This window comes from Chiloscyllium punctatum, chromosome 22 (assembly GCF_047496795.1).
Source record: "Chiloscyllium punctatum isolate Juve2018m chromosome 22, sChiPun1.3, whole genome shotgun sequence".
Lineage (NCBI taxonomy): Eukaryota > Metazoa > Chordata > Chondrichthyes > Orectolobiformes > Hemiscylliidae > Chiloscyllium > Chiloscyllium punctatum.
The window spans coordinates 40,881,615-40,906,704 of record NC_092760.1 but is presented as its reverse complement, the minus strand read 5'-3'; the positions used below and the strand labels follow the sequence as shown (position 1 = coordinate 40,906,704).

The 25,090-nt window shown below is 39.0% G+C and overlaps 1 protein-coding gene across 1 annotated transcript in view; it reads right to left on the bottom strand.

The window, feature by feature from the left end:
- The window catches only part of LOC140493553 (cleavage and polyadenylation specificity factor subunit 6-like), an 85,978-nt gene that overhangs the window by 7,119 nt on the left and 53,769 nt on the right, over window positions 1–25,090 (bottom strand). Inside the window, exons 5-8 of the mRNA XM_072592108.1 lie at window positions 13,507–14,041; window positions 11,186–11,301; window positions 6,626–6,779; window positions 5,236–5,426 (exon numbers count right to left, since the gene is read on the bottom strand). Of these exons, the coding sequence (XP_072448209.1) occupies window positions 5,237–5,426; window positions 6,626–6,779; window positions 11,186–11,301; window positions 13,507–14,041 (995 nt within the window). The 3' untranslated portion in view covers window position 5,236. The remainder of the gene's footprint in view (window positions 1–5,235; window positions 5,427–6,625; window positions 6,780–11,185; window positions 11,302–13,506; window positions 14,042–25,090) is intronic.

The window sequence follows — 25,090 nt, the reverse complement described above, 5'->3', positions numbered from 1 at the left end:
GGAAGCAGGTCAAGGAAAAAATGGAAGAGAAGCTGGCTCCTGTATCTGCTATGCTGCAAGACCTGGGAAAAAGGACCAATGAACTCGAGCACCGGGCTGCAGGGGTAGAGGCAGAGACTGACTCCTCCAAGAGCCAGATTGAAACCCTGGAAACGCAGGTCCGTGATCTGTTGGATCTGGTAGATGATCTTGAAAACAGGGGCAGAAGAAAGAACCTGCGTGTTGTTGGCATACCGGAGGGGACGGAAGGTGAACGACGGTGGAGTTCTTCTATAAGTGGTTCCTAGAATTGGATGCTGAGAAAGGAAGGATAATGCATTGAGAGCGCCCAACAGATCAGCACCCATGCCCTGTCCTGGTAAGGTTCCATCATTATAAAGACAAGCAGAGGGTCATGGAAGCCTCTAGGGTGCGAGGAACAGATCCAAAACGTTGGCACGTGGCGGCTCCAGGGTCATGTTCTTTCAAGATTTCTTGGCAGCAGTGGTCCGGTAAAGGCATCATGAAGAGATTGAGAGCGCTTGGGATCCAGTATTCTCTAAGATATCCAGCAGTGCTTTGGATCAATCATAATGGATCCACACACTTGTTTGACTTGCCAGAAAAAGCGATGAACTTTGTGGACACATTGACTTAAGTCGAATGGCCGAATAGGCATAGAGGAATGTCCTTGTTTGGGCTTGTTCTGCTTTAAAAAGGACTTGGTGGAGTCTCCTTTCTGGTAAACTTGTGTGAAATGATGTCCGGATGGATAGATTATTTATCTTTAATCTCTAAGTTATGATAAGTTTAGTTGTCTATAGTACTAATCACTCGTTTTTTTTTCCCTCTATCGTGTTGTCGGTATCTATGGTGTGACCTTAGTTGGTAGGAGTTGAGAGAGTGGTTGGGATGGTTTGTGTGGTTAAAGGATGTGTAGTTTGAATGGGGGTAAATTCCTCTGGTCAGTACCTTTGGTGATCTTTTGTTTTCCTGTTTTTGCTGCATATAGTTTTATAAGTTTTGTAGATTTGTTTGCTGTAGTTATTTTAGTCTATGTAGTTTTTGGGTTTTGTGGAATCTTTTGCATTAAAGCTCAGTGATCTGTAGTTTGGGTTCTTCCTCTCTGGAGACTAAATGGTGCTATAGAAGATTATGGCTAAGGATGTGTTTAAGTGGTGCTCCTGGCATATTAAAGGGAGTCATTCAGCGGTCAAGAGAAAGAAGGTACTTTCCAGTCTTAAAAGGGAGAAGGTAGATGTTGCCTTATTACAAGAAACATACCTGGATAATGCAGAGCATTTGAAGCTGCAACAGAATGGGGTATGAATGGGTTTATTTTTCATTTTTCAATATGAGGAATAAAGGGGTGACCATTTCAATGAGAAAGAAGCTCCCATTTAAGTTGTTACAGTGCATTAAAGACACGAGGGAGATTTGTAATCCTTAAAGCTTTGATACATGGGGAAGAATACAGGATCTTAAATGTTTACTGTCCCCCAGTCCACCCCCTTAAGTTCTTGACAGATGCACCTTCTAGACTGGTTAACCTTGCATCTCTAAGCATACTATCAAAGGAAGGGATTTCAATTGTCTAACACACCTTACAGTGGACAGATTGCCCAAAGGCCTTCCAATATCATCATCTTCACAATCTAAATAATTAAGGGATTTGGTACTGAATTAGGGTTGGTAGACATTTGGCACCACCTTCACCCTACCGGTAGGGACATCCCATTCTTTTTGAACCCACATAAATGCCATACCAGGGTTGATCTTTTTCTGACTCACGCAGCACATCTGGGCTCGGTGGCGTCACGTACAATTGGCAATATCACTATTTCCGATCATGCCCCAGTATATTCAATGGTCAAGAGTAAAGATACTGTGGTAGGTCTGAGGCACTGGCGATTGGACCCCTTCATCCTCAAGTTTATCGAATTTGTTTCTGCTGAGTTCAGGGCGTTTTTAGATATTAATTCAGCCAGTAAGAAGTGACAGACAGGTGAGCAGCTATGCTTGCTTGAGACGCATGTGCAAGTAGCTGAAAAGGCATATTTTGACAGGGCCTCCTGGTTAAATTGCAGAGGATCACAGTGCTCCGGTCTACACTGAACTCCACACTCACACAGACAGCCAAGAGGAAGCTTGCATTTGCAAGTCAAAGGTTGTTTGAGCATGGGAATAAGCCAGGCAAGTATCTAGCGTAACTTGCCAGGAAAAGGAGTGCCCCCCCCCCAAGCCATTACCTCGATCAGAGAGGACACTGGAAATTTTACTCTGAACTAAACCAATCTGAAAGCTGTGAGGGTGGGCAGTTAGGATAGAGTCTTTTTTTGAGAATTTGGACCTTCCGGGAGTGACCCCTGAACAAGAGTCTCTCCTCAATGCGCCACTGCCAGAGCAAGAGACGCAGGAGGCTGTGAGGCAGTTCCAGAATGGAAAGGCGATGGGTCCTGACACGTTCCCCAGTGAGTTCGATAGGGAATTTATAAGTATGTTGTCAGGGCCCATGCTTAGTACATTTAATGGCTCACCATCTTTAAAAGAGGCAAACATCTTTCTCATTCTTAAAAAAGGGAAGGTCTCATTGGACTAGGATCCTATAGGCCCATTCCACTCCTGAATGTTGACTTCAAAATCCTATCTAAGATTCTGGCATTAAGGCTACAAACTGTATTGCCTTCCATCATTAAGGAGGACCAGACAGAGTTCATAAAAGGTCGCAGGTAACAAATGATGTCAGGAGATTACTTGTCATGATCCAAGTATGTCAACAGCGATTGGCATGGGGCTTGGTGATCTCCTTCAATGCGGAAAAGGCATTTGACAGGGTGGAGTGGCCATATCTTTTTTATACTTTAAAGCGTTTTGGCTTGGGCAAGACCTTCGTCAGGTGGGTGGAGTTTTTGTATACTGATCCACTTGCCGCGGTCCTCACCAATAGTGTGTAGTCAAGCAATTTCAATATTTGTAGGGGCAGTTGACAGGGCTGTGCCTTATCACTGTTGCTTTTCATAGTGGTGATCAAACCGCTGGTGGAGGCAATACACAGGGATCCCAATATCACCGCTCCAGAAATTACATTGTATACGGATAACGTTATTGTCTTCAGGTCAAACCTAACAGTCTCAGTGCCACACCTGATACAATGCATCAATCTATTTGGTGGCTTCTCAGTTTATAACATCAACTTTGCGAAGTCGGGGGCCATGCCCATGGATGGTCTCCCGAGACTATCTGATCCTGAGGGCAGATCTCGGTTCCCCTTTAGATGGTCACAGGAGGACTTTCTCTACTTTGGTATATTTATTTCTCCTGTTTTGATCAGCTATTTAAAACCAATTTTGACCATTTATTCAACAAAATCAAGCAGGACCTTCATAGATGGCTTCTGATCTCTTGGTTAGTTCAGATGGCCCTCATTAAAATGAGCATTGTGCCCCACCTGTTGTATTCTATGTGAATGCTTCCTCTGCTTTTTACTAAGCAAATATTTAGAAGACCAAACGGCTGGCTCAGTTATATTACCTGGTATTGCAAGCGGCCCCGAACTGAATTGACTACATTGCAGATACCTTACAGACTGGGAGGTAAGGTCCCAGTCCTGGGAGGAGTGGTCCTCCCTGATATCAAAACTATCAGTTAAGCTTGTTGCTATCTTAGGTGAATGATAGGGCCCAGGGGGACCCTTACTTACTTTGGTTGGACATCAAAGTATCTCAGGCAAGATGCCCCTTTATTAGCCTGCTGTTCTTCGACAAAATGAGAACAGTTAAGGAATATTGCCATAGCCCAATCATCATCAATACTGTCAAGGCGTGGAGGGCAATGCTTCAGGGTGAAGGCAATATTGCCAAAACATCATTTTTGACACCCATTGTTGGTATGCCGGGTTTTCAGCCAGGGGTGATTGACTTGGGGTTTAAACTATGTGCAGCTAGGGGCATATCTTGCTTACGTGATTTATTCGAAGGGACATATTGATATCCTTTGACCAGTTGGCTCAGAAATATGAATTGCCCAGTAGGGACCTCTTTCATCTTTTTCAGATTAGAAATTTCATACAAAAAGAGATCACACTTCTAACTGATTCTTATTGGTCTGACATGGAGGAAGAAGTGTTGAGTGTTGAGGATATATTATCTGTTAGCGTGGCTTATCATCTATTGGGAGAGGGTCCTTTGGATAGTTCTGTAAGGTATGGGAGACGGAATTGGACATTGAGATCTCTTCTGAAATATAGGAGGATATCTGGGAAAATGCAAGAAGGATCTCAATTTGCAACAGGACCCAGGCCTTGTAATTGAAGATTCCCCACAGGGTCCACTTGGCCCCAGACCACCTCGCAAAATTTAAAGCAGGAGCTTCTCCAATGTGTCCTAAATGTAAAGTGAGTGTGGACACGATTACTCCTTGTCTTTGGTCCTGCCACAGACTGCGGGCATACTGGAGTGCTGTGGTAGGCAAAATAGAGAAACCTTGGGGACAAAGGTGGAGATGGACTCGGTATCATTTCTTCTTGGCTTTATTAATTCATTTTCATTAGATGTACACAAAAAAATGCTTTTTAGTATCCTCACTTTTTGTGCTGACAGAACATTCTGTTAAGGTGAGTGTTGGAAAATCCCCCAGGGCTGGTGGGCTAGTGTTAGCTGATCATGGAGCACATTGCCTTGGACTTTGTTACAAGTATGGTGCACCATAAAACTGAGAATTTTTATAAGGTGTGGCAGCTCCTTTTGGACTACCTGGGTTCAGATTTGTCCACCATATTAAGAAGAGCCTTAATATAGCCATGACAATTCTACATAATGGATCTGATATCCAGAGAGGAGGAACTATGAACATATGAATATGTATAAACTTATGTGCTCAATGATCGAGGGCTATTGCTTTGTTTCATTAAGCTGTATTACTGTTATTATTACTGTTAAGATTTTTCTTTTTTAGCTTAGTTATTATGTCATTAATGGGTTTGTTTTTTTTAACATTGGTTTGAATTGTTTGGTTTTGAATCTGTTGTAATATCCAAAAAAATGTCTTCCTTTTTTTTCAATTAAAATATATTTTAAAATGAAGGATAGGAAGAAGCTGGGTGAGTAGCATCCAGGCTGGCCAGTCCCTGCCCACTCTGGGGTCCATATGTTTAGTCACTTTCCAAAACTGCAGGAAGCCACTGTGTAAAATGCTTTAAAATATAATAAGGCAATTATGATGCTTTTTTTTAAAAGAAGCTTTACTTTTCAAGCATACCTTAGCGATGCCTATACTCTCTCTCTCGCTCTCTTTCCTTGTCACGGTCCCGGTCTCTATGGCGATCCCGTTCTCTGCTTCTCTCACGGTGATAATCTTCATGCCGATCCTCACTGTGAGAGCGTTCCCTGTGTCTACGGCTTCTGTCATGAGAACGGCTGTACTCTCGGTCTCTTGATCTGTCTCTCTTCCTGTAAATGGAAATGCAATAAATTCAATCTTTTTTTTCCAGGCTACATGTTTGAATGGCCTTTCAGCAATATAATGTCAATTGTTCAATGAAGAAATTGTTTAATAATGAAATTTAATAAATAAATAATGACTGGTTCAATTTTACCACGAAAACAAAATGATAAACAAGAAATTATTATACATAAGAAATAGGAATGGGAATAGGCCATTACAGCCCTTCGAGCCTGGTCTTATCATTTATGAATATCACTGATCATAGAATCCCTACAGTATAGAAACAGGCCATTTGGCCCAACAAGTCCACACCGACCCTCCAAAGAGTAACCCACCCAAATCCATTCCCCTACTCTACATTTACCCCTGACAAATGCACCTAACCTACATATTCCTGAATTCTATGGGCAATTTAGCATTGCCAATTCACCTGACCTGCACATCTTTGGATTGTGGGACAAACCAGAGCACCCAGAGGAGAATGTGCAAACTCTACACAGACAATCGCCAAGGCGGGAATCGAACAAGGGTCCCTGATGCTGTGAGGCAGCAGAGCAAATTAAGCCACCATGCTCAACCTCAACTCCAGTCTCTTGCTTGATTTCCGTATCCCTAGATTCCCTTTGGAGCCCAGAAATCTGTTGATTTGAGCTCTGAATTCAGTCAACGACTGAGCATCCACTGCCAGCTCCCCAATTTAGAGAAACCGGGTGTTCTGTTGAACAGGTAGATTCAAGATCCCAAGCCTGTGCTGAGTTGAGTGATCTCAATTAAATACTACCTAATGACACTGCCAGTACCAGCCCGTCCAAGAATAAATTGTAGAGAAAACACAGAAATAGGAGTTGGGCTTTTATCTCCTAAGCCTGTTAATTCAGTGAAGTCATAGCTGAACTGTGACTTAACTCCATCTATCTTGATCATTCGCTCATATGTTAAATACCTTTGGCTAACAAAAATCTGTCAGTCTCAGTCTTAAAGTTAAATAGTGACCCTATTTAACCTATTGCCATCCTCACTTGGTATAAAGACCCAGATCCACATCATCCTGGTTGACACTGAACTGCCTCTGAAATAGCGTAGCAAGTTACTTAGAGTCATAGAGATGTACTTAGTTCAAAGACTGCCTTGACAGGATGTCCATACACCACAAAAAAAACTTTTTTCAATAGGACAATTTGGGTGATGCTTATTATATACTTACCTGGATCCTGACCCATATGACTTGGACTCAATTCCATGGAGGCAGTCCTGCAGTGAGCTGACCAGAACCTTGCAGCGGTCATCTGCTGCAACTTTTGACTGTCTAATCAGGGCAATGGCTGTAAGCAATGTCTCAATTGCATTTCCATAGTCACCTATGTAACACAAATATTAGAGTATTGATCACTCTTCAGAACTCTGTAGTAGTGCACTAATTGGTACATCTAAATCATTATTCTCGAGGAATCCAGATTGCAGTACTTCATCCATGTGCAGCTGCTGAGTCCTGGTAGTACAAGCACAAAGCCTTGACAGCTATTTATGCTTGTGTTTTATTTCCCAATACATTTCAATTTAAATGTTGCAATTATGAAGTTTGAAAAGTATTGTTGCCTTCGGTGGTTAAATTGTAAACTGGATCAAGGTCGAAAATATACTGTATTTGAATTAATTAAAACACAGATTATCCTCATTCAATGCCTCTCCTCTACTCTCTGGTTCTGTCAGACTTCATTCACCTGGTTCCATTTTTACCTATTTATTCACTGAGACAGTAGCTGTAACAATGGTTTGACTTGCTGCCTTCTGCATGGTCACCAGAGAGTTACCCAACTCCTTAGTCATCTCCTCTTCCTCATTTACATGATGAAATTATCCAAAGACTTGAAGTCAATGTCCACATGTATGCTGTTGGTACTCACTTCTACTTCTCCATCCTTTCCAAACCTTACTCTGTGATGTTAATCTGCTTGTCTGATATCCAGCCTTGAATAAATCAATTTTCTTCAGATAAACATTGAGAAGATTGAAGCCATTTCTTTTAACCCCTCTTTTACAAACTATGTAACTTCATCACCAACTGTATTCCCCTGCCTAGGCACCATCTCGAACGTATTTCTCCCTGTGGGAGATTTGTTATAACCCAAGCAGCCATTTTGACACATATTAAAGCCTGGAATCTATTTTAATTTTCATTTAGTGTCTGCTTGTACGTTCCCAAGCTCAGTGAGGTGGCTGACCTTGCAGATGTACTCGCATCTGATAGTGAACTCTTTCCCAGCATGGGAATGTTCTTCTTTTACAAGAATCTATTGTTATACTAACATTGCTTATCAATTACTAACCAGTACTGTCCAGCCAGTTACGTGACTGGGGCGAGTGACGTGGTCGGTTGCCCACTTACTCATTTCAATTAACAGTTTGCTAATTGTTAAATGATTGTAATCTATATAAACATGTAACTCTCTGTATCTCATCAGAGTGACTTGTGACCATTAGGTTGGCTTGTCTTTCCCCATGAGCTCACCAATAAACAGTCAATAACTCAAGGTTTGTGTGGCGCGATTACTTGTCTAAATTGGACTGCAAGTCACTCACTGCAATAATTCATTTCATCTCCAACACTCCCAATCTTGGTATTCTGTTCAAAGTTGGTTGAATGTTTTACCTGAATCCTCTCCACGACAAAAACCTCTTACTTCCACCTTCAAACTTAACCCATCTCATGCAACCCTTATTTCATTCCATTGTCATCTCCAGATACGATTACTTCCATACTTCCCTGGCTGGCCTTTCTTATTTCATCTTAAATAATCAGCTGATGTAAAACTCAGCTGGAAATATCCTATCAGTATTGCCCCTTCCCAAATGCTACATTGCTCCTGGTCTCCCATCATCTCTAATTCAAAATTTCCATCCTTGCTATTAGAAATCCCCCCATATCCTTATCTCTGTAATTACCTCCAGCAAAACAATGAACACCCTTGAAATTTCCTTTCCTCTAGTTCAAGTTCTTATGCAACCACCATTGCTGCATCATTGGCTTTCAGTTGCTTGGACTCAAATGCTTTTATGTAAATCCTTCTGCCTCTTATCTCCTAAAACCAAAACATATGTTTGATCAAGTTTTTTTGCCATCCTTCTTAATTTCTGCTTCCCTGGATTTCCTGTTGATTTTTAAATTATACCATTTATGAAATGTCCTGGGACATTGCACCATTATAAAGGTGCCATCTGAATTTCCATTGGTGCGTTCTCAATGCTCCATGGTACACACTCTGCCTGGTCCATTAAAACAAAGATTTGGACAGTACTATGTTAACCAACCTATCTTCTTTCAAAGACTGAAATATTCTTCATTTTTTATTTTTCTATTTGGGCTCATTCACAAACTGCTAAAAGTAGGAATTTCATAATTTATACTGCATATGGAATTTACTTACAGATTGGGCACACACAGGACATCAGAAAGCTGATATGCAGTGGGCAGTTTTCATCAGTAATATTTCAAAAATCCTTCCTTTCTTGTTCTTCCTAAACTGCAGAAACATCATCACATACACACTGCCTCATTTTTACATCCTCAATCTGTTGAATTAAGGGTCATCATAGCATATCTGACAGCAGTTCTGAAGATTTACAAAAACGTACCTCTGCATAGGCCACCATTTGACAAGGCCAGAGTGAAGAGTACAGGGAGGGTGGAAGCTTTTCTGATAACTGGATGTAGGCTTGCTCGCTGAGCTGGAAGATTCATTTTCAGACGTTTCGTCACCATACTCGGTAACATCTTCAGTGAGCTCTGGATGAAGCATTGCTGATGATTTCTGCTTTATATTTATATGTTTGGATTTCTTTGGGTTGGTGATATCATTCCCTGCTCTTTTTCTCAAAGGGTGGTAAATCAGGTCCAAGTCAATGTGTTTGTTGACCAACACCATGCTTCTAGGAATTCTCGTGCGTGTCTCTGTTTGGCTTGTCCTAGGATGGGTGTGTTGTCCCAATCAAAGTGGTGTCCTTCCTCATCTGTATGCAAGGATATTAGTGAGAGAGGGTCATGTCATTTTGTGGCTAGTTGATGTTCATGTATCCTGGTAGCTAGCTTTCTGCCTGTTTGTCCAATGTAGTGTTTGTCACAGTCCTTGACAGTATTTTGTATATGACATTAATTTTGCTTGTTGTCTGTATAGGGTCTTTCAAGTTCATGAGCTGCTGTTTTAGTGTGTTGGTGGGTTTGTGGGCTACCCTGATGCCAAGGGGTCTGAGTAGTCTGGCAGTCATTTCCAAGATGTCTTTGATGTAGGGGAGAGTGGCTAGGGTTTCTGGATGCATTTTGTCTGCTTGTTTGGGTTTGTTGCTGAGAAATCTGCAGACTGTGTTCATTGGGTACCCGTTCTTTTTGAATACACTGTATAGGTGATTTTCCTCTGCTGCGCGTAGTTCCTCTGTGCTGCAGTGTAGGTGACTTGTTGGAATAATGTTCTGATGCAGCTTTGTTTGTGGATATTAGGATGGTTGCTTCTGTAGTTCATTATTTGGGTTGTATGTGTTGTTTTCCTGTAGACGCTGGTTTGAAGTTCCCCATTGGCTGTTCGCTCTACTATGACATCTAGGAATGGCAGTTTGTTGTTGTTGTTTTCCTCCTCTTTAGTGAATTTTATGCTAGTAAGGGCATTATTGATGGTCTTGAAGGTTTCCTCTAATTTATTTTGTTTAGTGATGACACAGGTGTCACCCATGTAGCGTACCCAAAGATTGGGTTGGATGGTTGGCAGAGCTATTTATTCGAGTCTCTGCATTACTGTCTCTGCTAAGAACCCGGATATCGGAGATCCCATGGGTGTCCGTTGGTTTGTCTGTAGTCCGTCTGTCCAACGGGCTGAAGCTACATCAGAACATTATTCCAACGAGCCCCCATACACTGCAGCACAAAGGAACTATGGACAGCAGAGGAAAATCACCTATACAGTGTATTCAAAAAGATCAGGTACCCAATGAACATAGTCTGCAGATTTCTCAGCAACAAACCGAAACAAGCAGACTAAACACGGCCAGAAACCCTAGCCACTCTCCCCTACATCAAAGACATCTCAGAAATGATAACCAGATAACACATACCCCTTGGCAAACCCACTAATGACCTTGAAAGACCCTATACAGACAATGAGCAAAACTAATGTCATATACAAGATTCTGTGCAAGGACTGTAAGAAACACTACATTGGACAAACAGGCAGAAAACTAGCCACCAGGATACATGAACATCAACTAGACACAAAACGACATGACCCTCACTCACTAGTATCCTTATATAAGAAGGACACCATTTTGACTGGGACAACACACCCATCCTAGGACAAGCCAAACAGAGACGCACAAGAATTCCTAGAAGCATGGTGTTCCAATTGGAACTCAATTAACAAACACATTGACTTGGACCCAATTTACCACCCCTTGAGAAAACGAACAGGAAATGATATCACAATAGGAAATTATATCATGAACCCATAGAAACCCAAACATATAAATAGAAAGCAGGAATCATCAGCAATGCTTCGTCCGGAGGTTATTGAAGTATGGTGACGAAACATCTGAAAATGAACCTTCCAGTTCAACGAGCAAACCTACATCCAGAACCTCAACCTGAGCTACAAATCTTCTCAAAACTCGTTTTCTGATACCTAGAATCTTAACTCATTGTTGATTAGTACAGTTTTGTAGCTGTCAAGTTATTAAATGCGTTGAAATTGTATTGAAGGCCTACTCTTACTGAATTACTTACCTGTGCTCGCTCCAGCCACAGCTTTGGAGATGGCACTGCTGGAAATCGCTCTGTTTTTGTTCATCATTTCTTCAAACTCTGCTTCATTAAGAGGAGGACTACTAGAATCAGGATCTCTGCAAAGGGAAAGGCATTTCATTCTTCACACATAAATCCAAATAAAACAGTTAGCCATCACCTCATCCTATCCCTCAAGTGATACTCAAAGTTTGATAGAAACAAGGTCAGAAAATTAATACTAGATTGTTGATGGCTAAGTGATCAAGTTTTTCAGGTTCACTTAAGGGTCTTGGTGCTCAGTGTGACTATGGATATCTATTCATAGCCTGTTTGGTTGGCTGTGTTACAGAGCTGATTCCTCTTATGCTTTCTAAGACAAAAGTGAGCAAATTCCAATAGGAGGCAATATTATTCCTATTTACAAACAGCATCTGATTAAAATATTCAGTAGATTTATTGATACTCAAGTTTCATTCTTTGTATGTAGTGCACTGTATAACCTCAAAAATAAAGAGGAAGAAAGCCCTTTATTTCTTAAAGCTTTCTCCTGATCATGAGATAACCTATGATCTGCCATATTAGAGAAGCCAAACAACCGCCAGTTGCAAACAACAACTAGCCTTACATTAACCTATAGATTATTTTTCCACTGGACAGGGCATGTTAGACTCCAAGCATTCACAAGTATGTGAAAATCCCAGATTACATACAATCAATGCTAATATGCCTTGAGACAGACCCTTGACTTTACAGGCATTGCATTAAAATGATTGTATCATATTTCACAAAAGTACATTTTTCAGACATCTAGTGACAAAATAATTTTAATTGACTTCAAAATGTGACTAGAAGCAAATATGACTTATGTTTGACTACAGCATAAAGACCATATGATCTTAAAGGAACAAATCAAATTTTCTCTTGATTTCCATCAATAACAAAGCAGTACATTGAACATTATCACAGTTTAATGTTTTGGCAATATTTAAACAGTGCATCCTCTGCATTGCAAATAAAGCGATGGTAATCTGCTAGAAGTTAGATAATACTAATAACATTAATAGTTTTATTTCTAGGAGCTATTTGGCCCATCATGTCTTTGCCACTCTTGGCAAGATTAACTGACATAATTGCATTCCCTCACTTTTTCTTCTCTGTCTTAGAAGTATTTTCCCACCAGGTGCTTATTCACTCCTCTTTTGCAAGCCCTAACTTGCCTCCACCATTCACTTAGATAGTCCAATTCTAGATCCTTAGCCATTTGTCTAAAAAAAAACTCGTGTTAATATTGGTTGTTTTGTCAATCATCTGAAGTCTGATTTTTGACCCTTCCACCTGTATAAAGAGTTTATCTCTTGACTACTCAAGGCTTTGAACACCTCCATTCAATCTCTATTTAATCTTTCTCTGAGGAGTTTCTTCAATCTATCCAGCTTCTTCAATCTATCCATGTTAATGAAATCCCTCATTCTTGGAAAAATTCTCACATATCTTTTCTGCATCTTGTTATGATCCCAGCTGAATGATACATTGGACAAGACAGACTCCAGAATGAAATCTAGCTCAACAGATTTTTTTTTAAATTTTAGTTAATGCGGTGGCCATTCATTATAGTCACACAGGCTGCAGAGTTCCTTTAAAAATGTAAGCTTATTATATAGTAAAAAAAATAAAAATTATTTATTTTTCTCACCCTAACTTCCCCTACTGCCCTCAGCATCAACACAATGGGAGTTTTATGTCCACTGCTCACTGACATCAGTGAATTCAATTTGGAGCAATGCAAATTGTACACTGCGGTATGAAAATAAAGAATTAAAAGCAACATATACAGTTAGGCAGTGAGGCCAGTGCTGGGAAGAACATGCCTCAAAATGTTTTAGCTAAGTTCCCATGGCACTGTAATGGGGAATTTCCCACAAATTTATGACATCGAGATTCTAACATTCCTGTCCCTTTGTCAGACAAATCTCATCAACCTCAAATTAGTTTCAGCTTACTCACTGGAGCTCACATTGTGCCACAATCAAGCCCAATTCTGTCCTCATCCAAACTCCAAATGATCCAAGGAGTGTCACTGGATAGGAATCAGAACACTTGTTAATCATTCCCTTCAATCCTATAGCAGTGATCAAGCAAGTCATTCAGAAGAGTGTAACAAGATTTCTTCCATGTCCATACAGTTTAGTGCTATTTCAATTCACGTATGGATGAGTTGGGCCAAAGGGTCTGTTTCTGTGTTATATGAATCTGTGACTATAAATTGAAAAGTAGTTGAAGACATAAAATTACATAACTCAGCTGGATAGATCTGTGCCTACCTTCCACGTTTGAATTCCTCTCTGTTGTACTGAGATGGTGACGGCCTGCCATAGACATCCCCAGGTGGTGGTGGAAGTCCTCTGCTATCAACTGGTGAAGGTAAGCCGGCATTTGGGGGTATAAAGAAGGCTGGATTAATATGGGGTGCAGGTGGAATAGCACCTGGAGGTGGTACTATCAAATGGGGTGGGAGTCCTGGTGGCAACGGAGGTACAAGAGATCCTGGAGGGCCAGGTCGGGCTAAGAATGCACCTGGTGGGGGTAGGGGTCCAGGCTGCACCTGAAGTGGGGGTCCATATCCAGAGTTGAGAGCAAGTGACATAGGAGGGGGCAGAAGGCCTGGCGGTGGTATTCCATGTGGATGTTCACCATACGGGAGTCTACCAGGCAACTGAAAGGAAGGCAGTAACTTATCCCTCCTGGGTGGTGCTGCGGCATTTTCAGCTGGTGATGGCCCTCTCCGTGGCAGTGGAGAATCTCGATGGTCTGGAGAATTCATTGAGTCATGTGATTGGCTTCTCTGGGGATTCTGTCCTGTGGAAACATTTAAAAAGCAAGTGAGCATTTAAATTGTGAATATGTGCTAATTTAGAAAACATGCTCCCAAAAGTGAGGCTATCTGCATACTGGAACATAAGAACATTCAGCCTAAACTACAATGTCTAGTGTTTCAACAGTAATGATCGTCCACTTTCAAAATAGCACCACCTGCTGGCGTAACAACTGCTTTTCCGCTGCTTTGCAAATGGTTCAAATATGATGCTAAACTAAAGCAAGCTGTACAAGCTGTGGAGTACCTCATACTGTTAGCTCTTGGGATCTGAATATAGTTTCCAAAACACTCTAGTATCTATTTATAGCAGACTGTCACCTCTATCTCAGTGTGGTGCAAATCTAGTCTCTCAGTGCAAGAAGGGAAATTAAGTCTTTGTTCCTACTTTTCCAAAACACTTAATAGTAGTATTCTACATTTTAAAAAATGGGAGAGTGCAACTTTTCTCTAATTAATGACCCACTAAAAAGATCACTTTGAATGTACATTTTTCTCTAATTTTATTTCTATCATTTTAATTTTGAAGGCATTAAATTTTGTTATTTTTCATAAGAATGAATTTCATCCAATGTTTATTTGAAAAGCTGCGTTTGTTTCTAGAAGTCCTAACTTCAAAATCTATTCATTTGTACAGGATTGAAAAAAAATCTAGCAATAAAAACAGGGCATACTGGAATATGCAATGATCCTTGAAGATCTTTATTTCCACTGATTTTAGCCGGTGTTCTAACAGTTAGACCAGAGGAACCTGCTTCATTTCCACTGCTCGAGTTTCTCTGGTGTTCTACTAATTAAGCCAGAAGAAACCTGTTTTAATTTCCCATGTTGGATTTAATCCTGTGTTCTACCAGTTAGACCAAAGGAACCTTACGCCACTGGTTGTGTTTCTCCAGTGTTCTACCAGTTAGACCAGAAGGCATCTCCTTTTATTTTCACTCTTGATTTTATCCAGTGCTCTATTAATCAGACGAGAGAGAACCTGCTTTCCGTGTTTTTTTTAACAAATCAGCAAGGCCACTGGCTTTCAGTTTTCATAGAGAAATCAACAGAATTTTAGAAGCACGTCACAGAAGACTAGCAAAAATAAAATGTGACTTTTTCCAATTACCACAATGAGTGACACTGAGAATCAATAATTCATAGTAGAATATTAGTTGGAAATGTTTAACTAAACTGTTACTTCAATGTTGAACTGCAAGAGAGTGTCCAAAATTGAATTACTTTGTTTATGTTTGAAGTACAACTGAGGGAATCTACAACAAAGGACAAAAGTGACTGAGGACAAAGAAATATGAGCGGTTTGCAGAGCCAACTTGAGCTTTTAATAGCTAGCCATGTCTAACAAATCTAATGCTTTTTTTTTGAGGAAGTAACTAATCCAGAGGCATACAATGATATTCCACTTAAGAGACTAGTACCCCAAGTGTAATGCGAAGGGAATTGAAGGTATTCATTAACCTGGTTAAGAGATTGGTTTGACAGTAGAAGATATGAGAAGGGATACTGGGTAAGTATTGAAATTAGAAGCAAGCGACCAGTGATGCTCAATAGGATCTGCATTGAGACCTCAACGTTGATCACAGTTAACAATGAGTTAGATAACACACCTGACAGCCATACATCCAGGTTTGGTGACAAGGGTAGGCGATACTGTAAGTACTACAGACACAGCATACAATTACAGAGACAATGTTATGACTTTCTGACTGCAAAAAACAGTGACTGATGAATTTCAATACAGGTATCAATCAAGACCAAAAATGGACTGACGTGAGAATTTTTGAAATGGTGAAATCTGAGAAGGGGAGAGGTTCAAATGGTTTTAGGGGAACAGGTGGTCAACAGACCGTGAAAATGCAGCAGTCAGATACAAAAATATCAAAAGGACAACCAGGAAGTTAGCCTTTAAATTTAGAAGGCTAAATTTAAATTTAGACTGAAATATAACGGATCAGAAGTTTTACCGCAATTATACAAAAGCCTGTACAGTTCTGGATATTACCTTAGAATGGTTAAATTCATCTGTTGCATGGGTCACCAGAATATTACAAGGCTCTAAGGGCTTAATGATGCGATTATATAAATTAGACCTGTTTGGAATATAGAAAGTTAAGATGTATTTAAATTTTTAGGAATTTGAAAGAAATTGATGGTGTCAAGAGAAACTACTGGTAGATGAATGTGGGACAAGAGGTTATAATCTTAAAATCAGCTCCAGCCTATTCAGGAGAAAAGCTAAGGGTCATAGAAGAATGAAATTCCCAGAAAAAAAAGTAAATGATAATTTTAAAGCTGAAATTGATTTTTTTTTGCCAGGCAAGGCTATTAAGAAATCATCAGTGAAAACATGTAGATAGAGTTACAGTATAGAATATATACATATAGGGTTTAGTATAGCCCTGATCTCATTGATTTAAAGAACAGTTTTGACAGCTATATGTTTTGCTATGTTACGAAGAGTCAAAAAGTATCCCTGATACATAAACTATGTATTTCCTGCCTCATAGGACAATCTTTGTTTTGATATTTTTTGGCTCATAGTGCAGATGATTCACCAATGTTGAAAAGATTGGAGGTCAGCTAAATTAAGAGGTAGTCAATAAGTGACGTAAAACCTGGATTTAAAATTTTAGAGTCTACAATGTAATGAAGTCTGAGGGAGTTAAACTGTTTTGAGGTCATGGTCAAGTGAGTTTGGATAGCCTACCCTAATTTGTCCCCACTCTTACCACACCTGTAACTCCTTATCACTCTTAAATAAATACACTCTTGCAGCCTAAGGCCATTAAAATCTTAAAATGCCCAACCTTACCTGATGCTAAGCAGACTCAAGCCTAATTAGTACAGTACTTGAATGGAAGACTGCCTGGAAATACAAGGTGCAGTAGTCTTGTCCTGTTGTGATGCAGGGGTAGTGTCCCTATCCCTGGACAGGAAGGCTTGGATTTAAATCCCACCTGCACCAGAGGTGTGTCATAACATCTCTGAGCAGGTTGGTTAGAAAAATAATTAACCTTTTGAAAAAGAACACTCTTTCAAAAGTTTTTAAACTCACCTACTAATAAGACTTTATGAGAGAAATAATGTACAACAGATGTCCCTTTCTCTTTTTGGCCCCCTTTCCCCAAAATCTAAGCAAGTATGAAGCCAACATTCATAATACATATTTAACAGCTTGACCAGGCACGACCAACACTTATTCTCTGATGAAATGCTGGAGAGGTGCTTTGTGGACATCCAAGAAAGAAAATCCTGGAAATTAGCATAAGGATTAGCTAAAATAGATTGCAACAACTTTAAAAGTTAATAGTGTCTGAGCATGTAGTAGTTATAGTGTCATTGAGTCATACAGCATGGAAACAGACCCTTCAACTTGTACACACCAACCACACATTCCGAATCAACCTTGTCACATTGTCAATATTTGGTCCATATATGTCTAAACCCTTCCTATTTATATGCCAATTCAGATGCCTTTTAAATGTTGCAATGGTACCCATTTTCATCACTTCCTCTGGCAGCTTGTTCCATACATGCACCATCCTCTGGTCTTTTTTAAAATCTTGCCACCCTCATCTTAAAACTATGCCCTCTAGTCTTGGACTCCCCCCACCCAGGGAAAAGACCTTGGCTATTCATCCTATCCATGCCCCTCATGATTTTATAAATCTCTACATCTCATACTTATTCAGCAGGGGAAGAGGTTAGGTTTTGTAAAAAAAAACTTCATTAGTGTTGGTCATTCAATGAAAGCTCAACTGTTCTAACAGTCAATTTCTGCTTGTTTAGAAAGCTGCCACTCTGGCTTGTAAAGCATTATTCAGCACATATACTTTTAGCTCTGGTTGATAGATAGCAAAAGTAGTTGCTTCAGTTAGGTTTGAGGTGGAGGTAACAATTGCAAGAGCTGAAAAATATTTCAAGCATTTAAGTATATTTTGACTTAAACATTTATGCCAAGACAAATACAGGCACTTAATTAAATTGTAGAGTTTGCCAAGCATTAGAGAGACACACCATCGTAGAGAATCTGTATTTTGTACACTGCAACATATTTGCACTTACTTTACAGTTTTAATGTAGTTTAAAAACTTCCACTGAACTTCACATGAGCACTATCAGACAGAATTTGATATGAAATCACAAGTGATCAAAAGCTTGATTAAAGAGATGGAGAGTTAATATGTCTTGCACAAATTCAGGATAAATCGGATTAATGAGAAAAACATTGATTCATTTGTAAAATGTTTTACTTTTTACCATCAATACCATGCTAGGATTAAAATGTCTGCTAACCACTAATGCTCCTTATAACTTTTTTGAGCAATTTCTTTATTGAAGATTGATGTTTCACTGTGCATCTACACAACTTAAAAGTAACATTACTAGCCATAGATTACCAGTGAAGTGTTATTTAATAGGAAAGGTCAATGAAATATCATCCACAAATGTCTTTAGTATTGGCCACAACAGTTGTATTAAGTCACAACTCAAATTTATGACACTAACAAAGTTAAAGATTTAAAAAGCATCGAACAACAAAGGATGGGAGATATATGGAATAGATTCCCAAATAGACAATAGATAATAGGTGCAGGAGTAGGCCATTCTGCTCTTCGAGCCTGCACCACCATTCAATATGATCATGGCTGATCATCCTTAATCAGTATCCTGTTCCTGCCTTATCTCCATAACCCTTGACTCCACTATCTTTAAGAGCTCTATCCAACTCTTTCTTAAATGAATCCAGAGACTGGGCCTTCACTGCCCTCTGGGGCAGAGCATTCCACACAGCCACCACTCTCTGGGTGAAGACGTTTCTCCTCATCTCTGTCCTAAATGGTCTACTCTGTATTTTTAAGCTGTGTCTTCTGGTTCGGCACTCCCCCATCAGCGGAAACATGTTTCCTGCCTTCAGTGTGTCCAATCCTTTAATAATCTTATATGTCTCAATCAAACAAATAAGTCAATTCATGTCTAGATTTGTGTCTGTTGGGAAATGGAGTTGAAGATTTTAGTCAGTAGAAGACATTTCCATTGTGCATGGAATCAACAGACGGTGGTGGTGGAATGTTATGGATAGTAAAGACCCCTAACTTGATGAATTAAATTCTTATTTTCTTACTCCATATTTTATAGTCAAATGATTATGAAAGCAATAAAGTTAAAATACAACAAAACCAGTGAAGTTTAAAAGCATAAAATTTTATAGGACGATAAATTAAAGACATTTCATAAATTTAAAGACATTTAAACAAAGCAGAATCATTATTTGCTTCCTACTACTGAGCCTTAATAACGATAAATATCACACAATAGATTGGGACACAACTAAAGAAAACAATCATGAATACTGAAAAAGATTCCATACAATAAGCTAAAATTGCTGAGACTGACAAAGTGTATCTGAATTTAACTCTATCCTACAGATTACTCCAAATCACAAACCTCCACATTCTGATGAAGAACTTGTAGGCAGTCTAGTACCAGCTGATACTGGGAGTAACCACAACTAGCGAATACACTCCAATGGGAATGGACACCCTTAGACTTTACATGGTCAGAACTGGGACAGCCACATGTGGGAGTGTGTTGAGCGATCTTTTTTGCTAACATTTTTTTAAGCAGCATCATTACATTAATATTCTATTCAAACTCTGCATCATACGTTGGTGCTTCACCTGGGGACTACTCTTGCCACTATTTTTGTTTACACAAACAGTACATTCTTTTAGATGTAGGTGATGCTAGAAAGTGAATTCGTATGATGCATTATTGATCCTTTCCTATTGCTAAAATTTCTACAAAAAAAAAATGCAGACCATATCAAACAGAACACAAGAATCAGAAAAGCAGGATGCTTGCAATATTCTATCGTGTTGCTGTGCTTACTTCATCTAAAACTGATTACATCCAAGCTAATTATAATATATTAATTTTCAAAAAATTACAATAATGTGGGGTGATTATAGATTGAGATCATGTGACTTTGAAATTATCATGATTTCAAAACACTGAACAGGCAGGAGGCAGCAGAAATGACAGAAGATCAAAAGCTCAATTAAAGGGATTTTCAGAGGTGAGTACACAAGTAGCAAGAGACAAGAAATGGAATGGGGTAGGAAAATTTTTACAAAGTGAAACAGTTTTGTCACCAAAGGTAAAAGATGCAGGGGATGGAGGGTTGAGGCAAGGGTTTGCTATCCTATTAATTCAGAGTGTTCATCTTCCTGCTAAAGTAGAGACAGAAAACTTGAGCACAGGCCAGGCACTGTTCCAAAGAGGGATAAGCATTGAGGTGAAATTATTGTCAGTCTTTACATTTTTTTTCAATAAACCTGTTCAGAATTGTTGTTAAGACAAACCTCTGGAGCAGGTGAGAGTTGAACCTTGGCCTCCTGCAGACAGGTAGGGGTGTTACAACTGTGCGCAAAAGCCCTGGTCAGTCCTTAACCTATTTTTCTAATCAATGTGTTCAGAGATGTTATTACACACCTCTACAGCTGGTGGGTCCTGAACCCGAGCTTCCCAGTCCAGGGGTAGGGACACCACCACTGTGACACAAGAGCCCTTGTCAGTCTTTGCACATTCTTGTCACCAATTCAGAACGCCTGCCCAAAATAGAGTAAAGAAGTGTAAGCCAGAACATCAGATTACAGAATGAATGAAGTGGAGCTAGCAAAGGGGAAAAACAAATAACTTATACTATCTTCTAATTTAAGCAGTGATGGACAACATAGCTCGAGTTCCTTATGCTCCTCCTCAAACCCCACCCATCACCTAGTAATAATCTGGGTAAAATGTACTCATAAACTATGACTCAGTAAATAAATTAAACATACATTGTAAAATAATTTTGAATGCACAAACTATTTTGCCAAACTTATTTTTTACTATATTGCTGTCTTGATCTCATCTTCAATGTTTAAACATCCCCTGACCTGATAAGCAGAAACCAGAAGTTTAATTATCTTGGGAAGATAAGGATTTCTTGTACAAAACTCTTCGACCGCTCAGTGAAGTTCTATTTTGCACAAAGTAGCAATAGCTTATTGGTTTCAATGTTATTGCTAGACTTGTTGAATTAGTAAACCTTTCGGATGTAGCAAACTATCTACACAATATGAAATTAACATTGTATTTATTCTAGCTTGTAAATAACATCATTTCTTCTGAATGTTTTCTCAAAATTCAACCATTTTCTGCAACTGAACAGAATTCTTTCAATGTGAAATTTGATAATGGGAGAAATTTGTTTCCACAATTGAAGGATTCAGATGTACACAAGTACAGTAACACTCCATTATAACTTGTGCCAATTAAATGAACTAGGGCACCGGAACTTGACTGTAAACTCAAATTTTACTGTATGCCAAACGAAGAAGAAAACTCCACACTTTTATAACCATGTGTACTTCAACATTATTCCTCTACCCCAAATCCTCCCAAATACAACCATCAAGACAAAGTTAGAGGAAGCACAAGACTGATCAGCTAGTTGTTCTTTGCCCTACCACAACATAGCAGAATACATCTCATTTGTTGTGTAGAGTTCTCTCAGTGCATAACGGGAAAAGATTCTAATCAAAATTGAAGAAAGCAATATATCCAAGAAAGCCTCTTGCTTAATTGTCAATTTAAGGTTATTACAATTGAGGTTAGTCCCATTACAGTAAAAAGCTTGAAGGATGGCAAGGGATTATGTCAAGGAAATCAGCCAGGACTCCTGGTGCAGACCACTATCCAATGACTATCTGGAAATTGTGCAATTGTATGTTCACACCTGCATGAATTTCAGAGAAAACAGGATCAAGCTGTGAAAACAGATACAGTGGAAAAATCTGCTAATACTCACCATCAATGTTTTCACAAAAAAAAAGGCCAATTAGTCAAGGTATTCAAAGGTAGCCCCAAAGTGAGCCAGTACCATTAGGGATAAGGAAAGCTGATAAAACAAGAGATACGGTTGTGAAGGTCCATTGTTAGCTTTAGAAGATTTTTAAAGTCATATCTTCAATTAGAATTTTCTGTTTTATAATCCAAATTTTATACTGGAGCTATTTTTGATTTGAATACCGAAAGGGCACAATTTACTTGAGCATACCAATAAAAATTACGAGGAACCACGGATACTTACCAAATTCTAGGAGAGATGCGACTTGGAATGTAATGTCCAGTGATTCAAAGACACAGAATCTGACTTCAATACGCTTTTTTACATAACTTGCATTTGTTTTTTGGAAACAGGAAGTTCATTTCTCACTCGCTATAATTCCATAAGAGGGCACAGTGATTGTCTTCATCCATTTATATCCTTATTCCCATTTCTTTTTCTTTCCTTTCTCATTTGTCTGCCTTATTTCCAGAGGCTTGAGGTTCATTTTGGAATTGTGATATTTACTTTTCAAAAACCAAAAGGTGAGATTTTAATTCACGCAAAGCACAGCCACTTTCAGATAGTTAAAATCATACTCCAAATGTTTAAACCAGAAAGTGAGTTTGGTTCTACTGGATGTTCAGACTTCACAAAAATCAGACTGATATTGGGCTGCAGATCATCTGAATCTGGCTATAGTATTACAAATGGCAGATTTCTAACATGCCACATTTTATTTCCTTCAAAGCTCTCCTTCGTTTTCACCAATCTTTCCAATCTTCCTCATGTCATGAACATTGGGACTACATATAATCCCAATGATTATAAGATAAACAAAACTGAACACAATGTGCTATATTTTACATAAACAAAATTTTAAGGCAGCTTTCACAAACCAACTTAAAACAAACCAATATAATTAACACACACACTCATATACCTATAAGATGAACGAAGTACATACAAGTGTTGTCCCTGGGTCCAATCTTGAGTGGCATGTTGAAAGCATATTTTTATGTCTAATAATTGTCTACTATTCTAAGGTCTGATCAACATGGGTCATTCTGTTATAACGCGTGTTTTGTCTATGCAAATTCGCTGTAACGAGATTGACAAATTGGGGACACGGTTTCTAAAGCACGAACTTTTAAAACATATATTGGCTGTAATGCAATTACATCGTCAACACTTTATGTACTGTCTCTAATCTTTCTATGACATGGGGTTGCACAAGAACGCAACCATTTGATTATAGAAGAACTGACTGTAACTTAATACTGCCTCCATATTTATTAACTATCACAGCATTTCTTCATTCTCCTGGGCAAATTACAAGAACCAAGCTTCTAATGTGACAGGTAGTCCTTCACTCATCTCTCACCTTTAATCTGTTAAAAATTGATCTTTACAAAATTTGTTAGAACTACAGTTAATACTGCTCCTACTGTGTGTTCTTATTCCTCACAAGATACAAATAAACAAATCTTAATCCTTGCAGCCAAAATTAATATTTAATTATACCTCATACTATTTTAGCCCATTCTTTCCTTTGACTTGAAAACTTGCCTTTGTACAGGATTTTGGATTGGAACTGGGAAATGAAATATGGGATGTGGCTAAGAGCACGGTTGAAAATATAAGTTCTGAGAAAGCTATTGAAGGCAGATAGAGATATGGCAAAATTAAAAGAAATATTGACAATTCCAGAATTCAAGGGAATGATAGCTGAAAACTCTGCCACATGAAGCAGAGCGGGGCCATTAGGCAACAGGAAATGACACATAATAGACTGAAGTTGCAAAAGCAGTGGAAGTGAATGGCAAAGAGGGCTGAAAACAGTAAAGCACAATGAAGCAAATGTGATGAAAGGATTTGTAAATGAGGCTTTTGAAGTCATTGTGTTAGAGATAGGGAGGGCCTATGAAAGGCATGTGTTAAAAGGTGACATTAAAACAAGGCAATAAACTTAAAATACACAGTTGAATATGGCAGCAGTACCTGGATCAAGTGGAAGTGAATATAGAGTAAAACCCAGGAAGCCAGCACGAGAGAAACCATGCCTGGAAATGATGAAGACATTTGATAAGGATTTTGACAATGATAAGAAATAAGTTGGAGGCAGACATGGTACAGTGATTTGGTGAACATCTAAAATTCAGCTCAGAGTTAAAGTGGACACTCAGAATCCATCATTAGATTCAACTTGCGAAAACTGGGTTAGCAAAAGGAATAGAAGGTTTGGATACAATGTTCAGTTAGAAGTCAAGCAGGATGCTTCCAGTCAAACTACATATGGTTTATCCAAGATTTAATGTCATATAATACAAGAAGCAGGGTGGAGACATTGGTGATGGTGAAGAAATAAAGCTGGGTATTGTTGGTGTGTATAGAGAAGTTGATTGGATGCTTACAGGAAAAATGAGGGATGTCTGAATTCTGGCCACCTTCTACCTGATTTATTGTTTCTAATTTTAGCTTTGATACATGCATTAAACATTTTGAACATTATTGCTGAGACAGTTCATCTCATCCAGGAGAAACAACAAGGTTGATATAATTCTTGGTTAGTGAACAGATGTTGGATCAAAGTTCTACATTACGTTACTATCTAGCTACTCTTGTTAGAAAGTCCATGTTTGGCTGTTAGAACAGGTTGGTTTGGGTAGTATCCTGTGCTGACTTACAATCCATGATAACTTGACTCATTCATTAAAAATTGCAATTGTCCTCCAAGGAGCCTTCAAGAGAGTGGTAGAAAAATAGCCATTTTGCATCCATGCCAGCACAGCACAAAAACATTTTTGAAGGCAAAATCTATTACCTTCCAGTTTAATAATAACCATTTAAAAGTATGCTAATTGTAAACAAATTAGGACAATGCCTCGAATTAAATGGTTATTACTGTATCCAAAACAGTAGAATGTGCAAACGTCAATATAGAAGTTGAAATATACAGAATTACAAATCCCAACAATTTCAACCAAACCAGCTATTAGCTTGGTACCCAAAGACAATAGGGATACCCATTAATCAAAGTGACAATCAAAGTACCAATTAATTAAGTGTTGTCCATCAAGGTCAAATTCATGTGTTCACTTTCATTAACAAGTGTTTAGAAATCCACTGAATGGTTATTTCTTTCTTTCTTGTATTC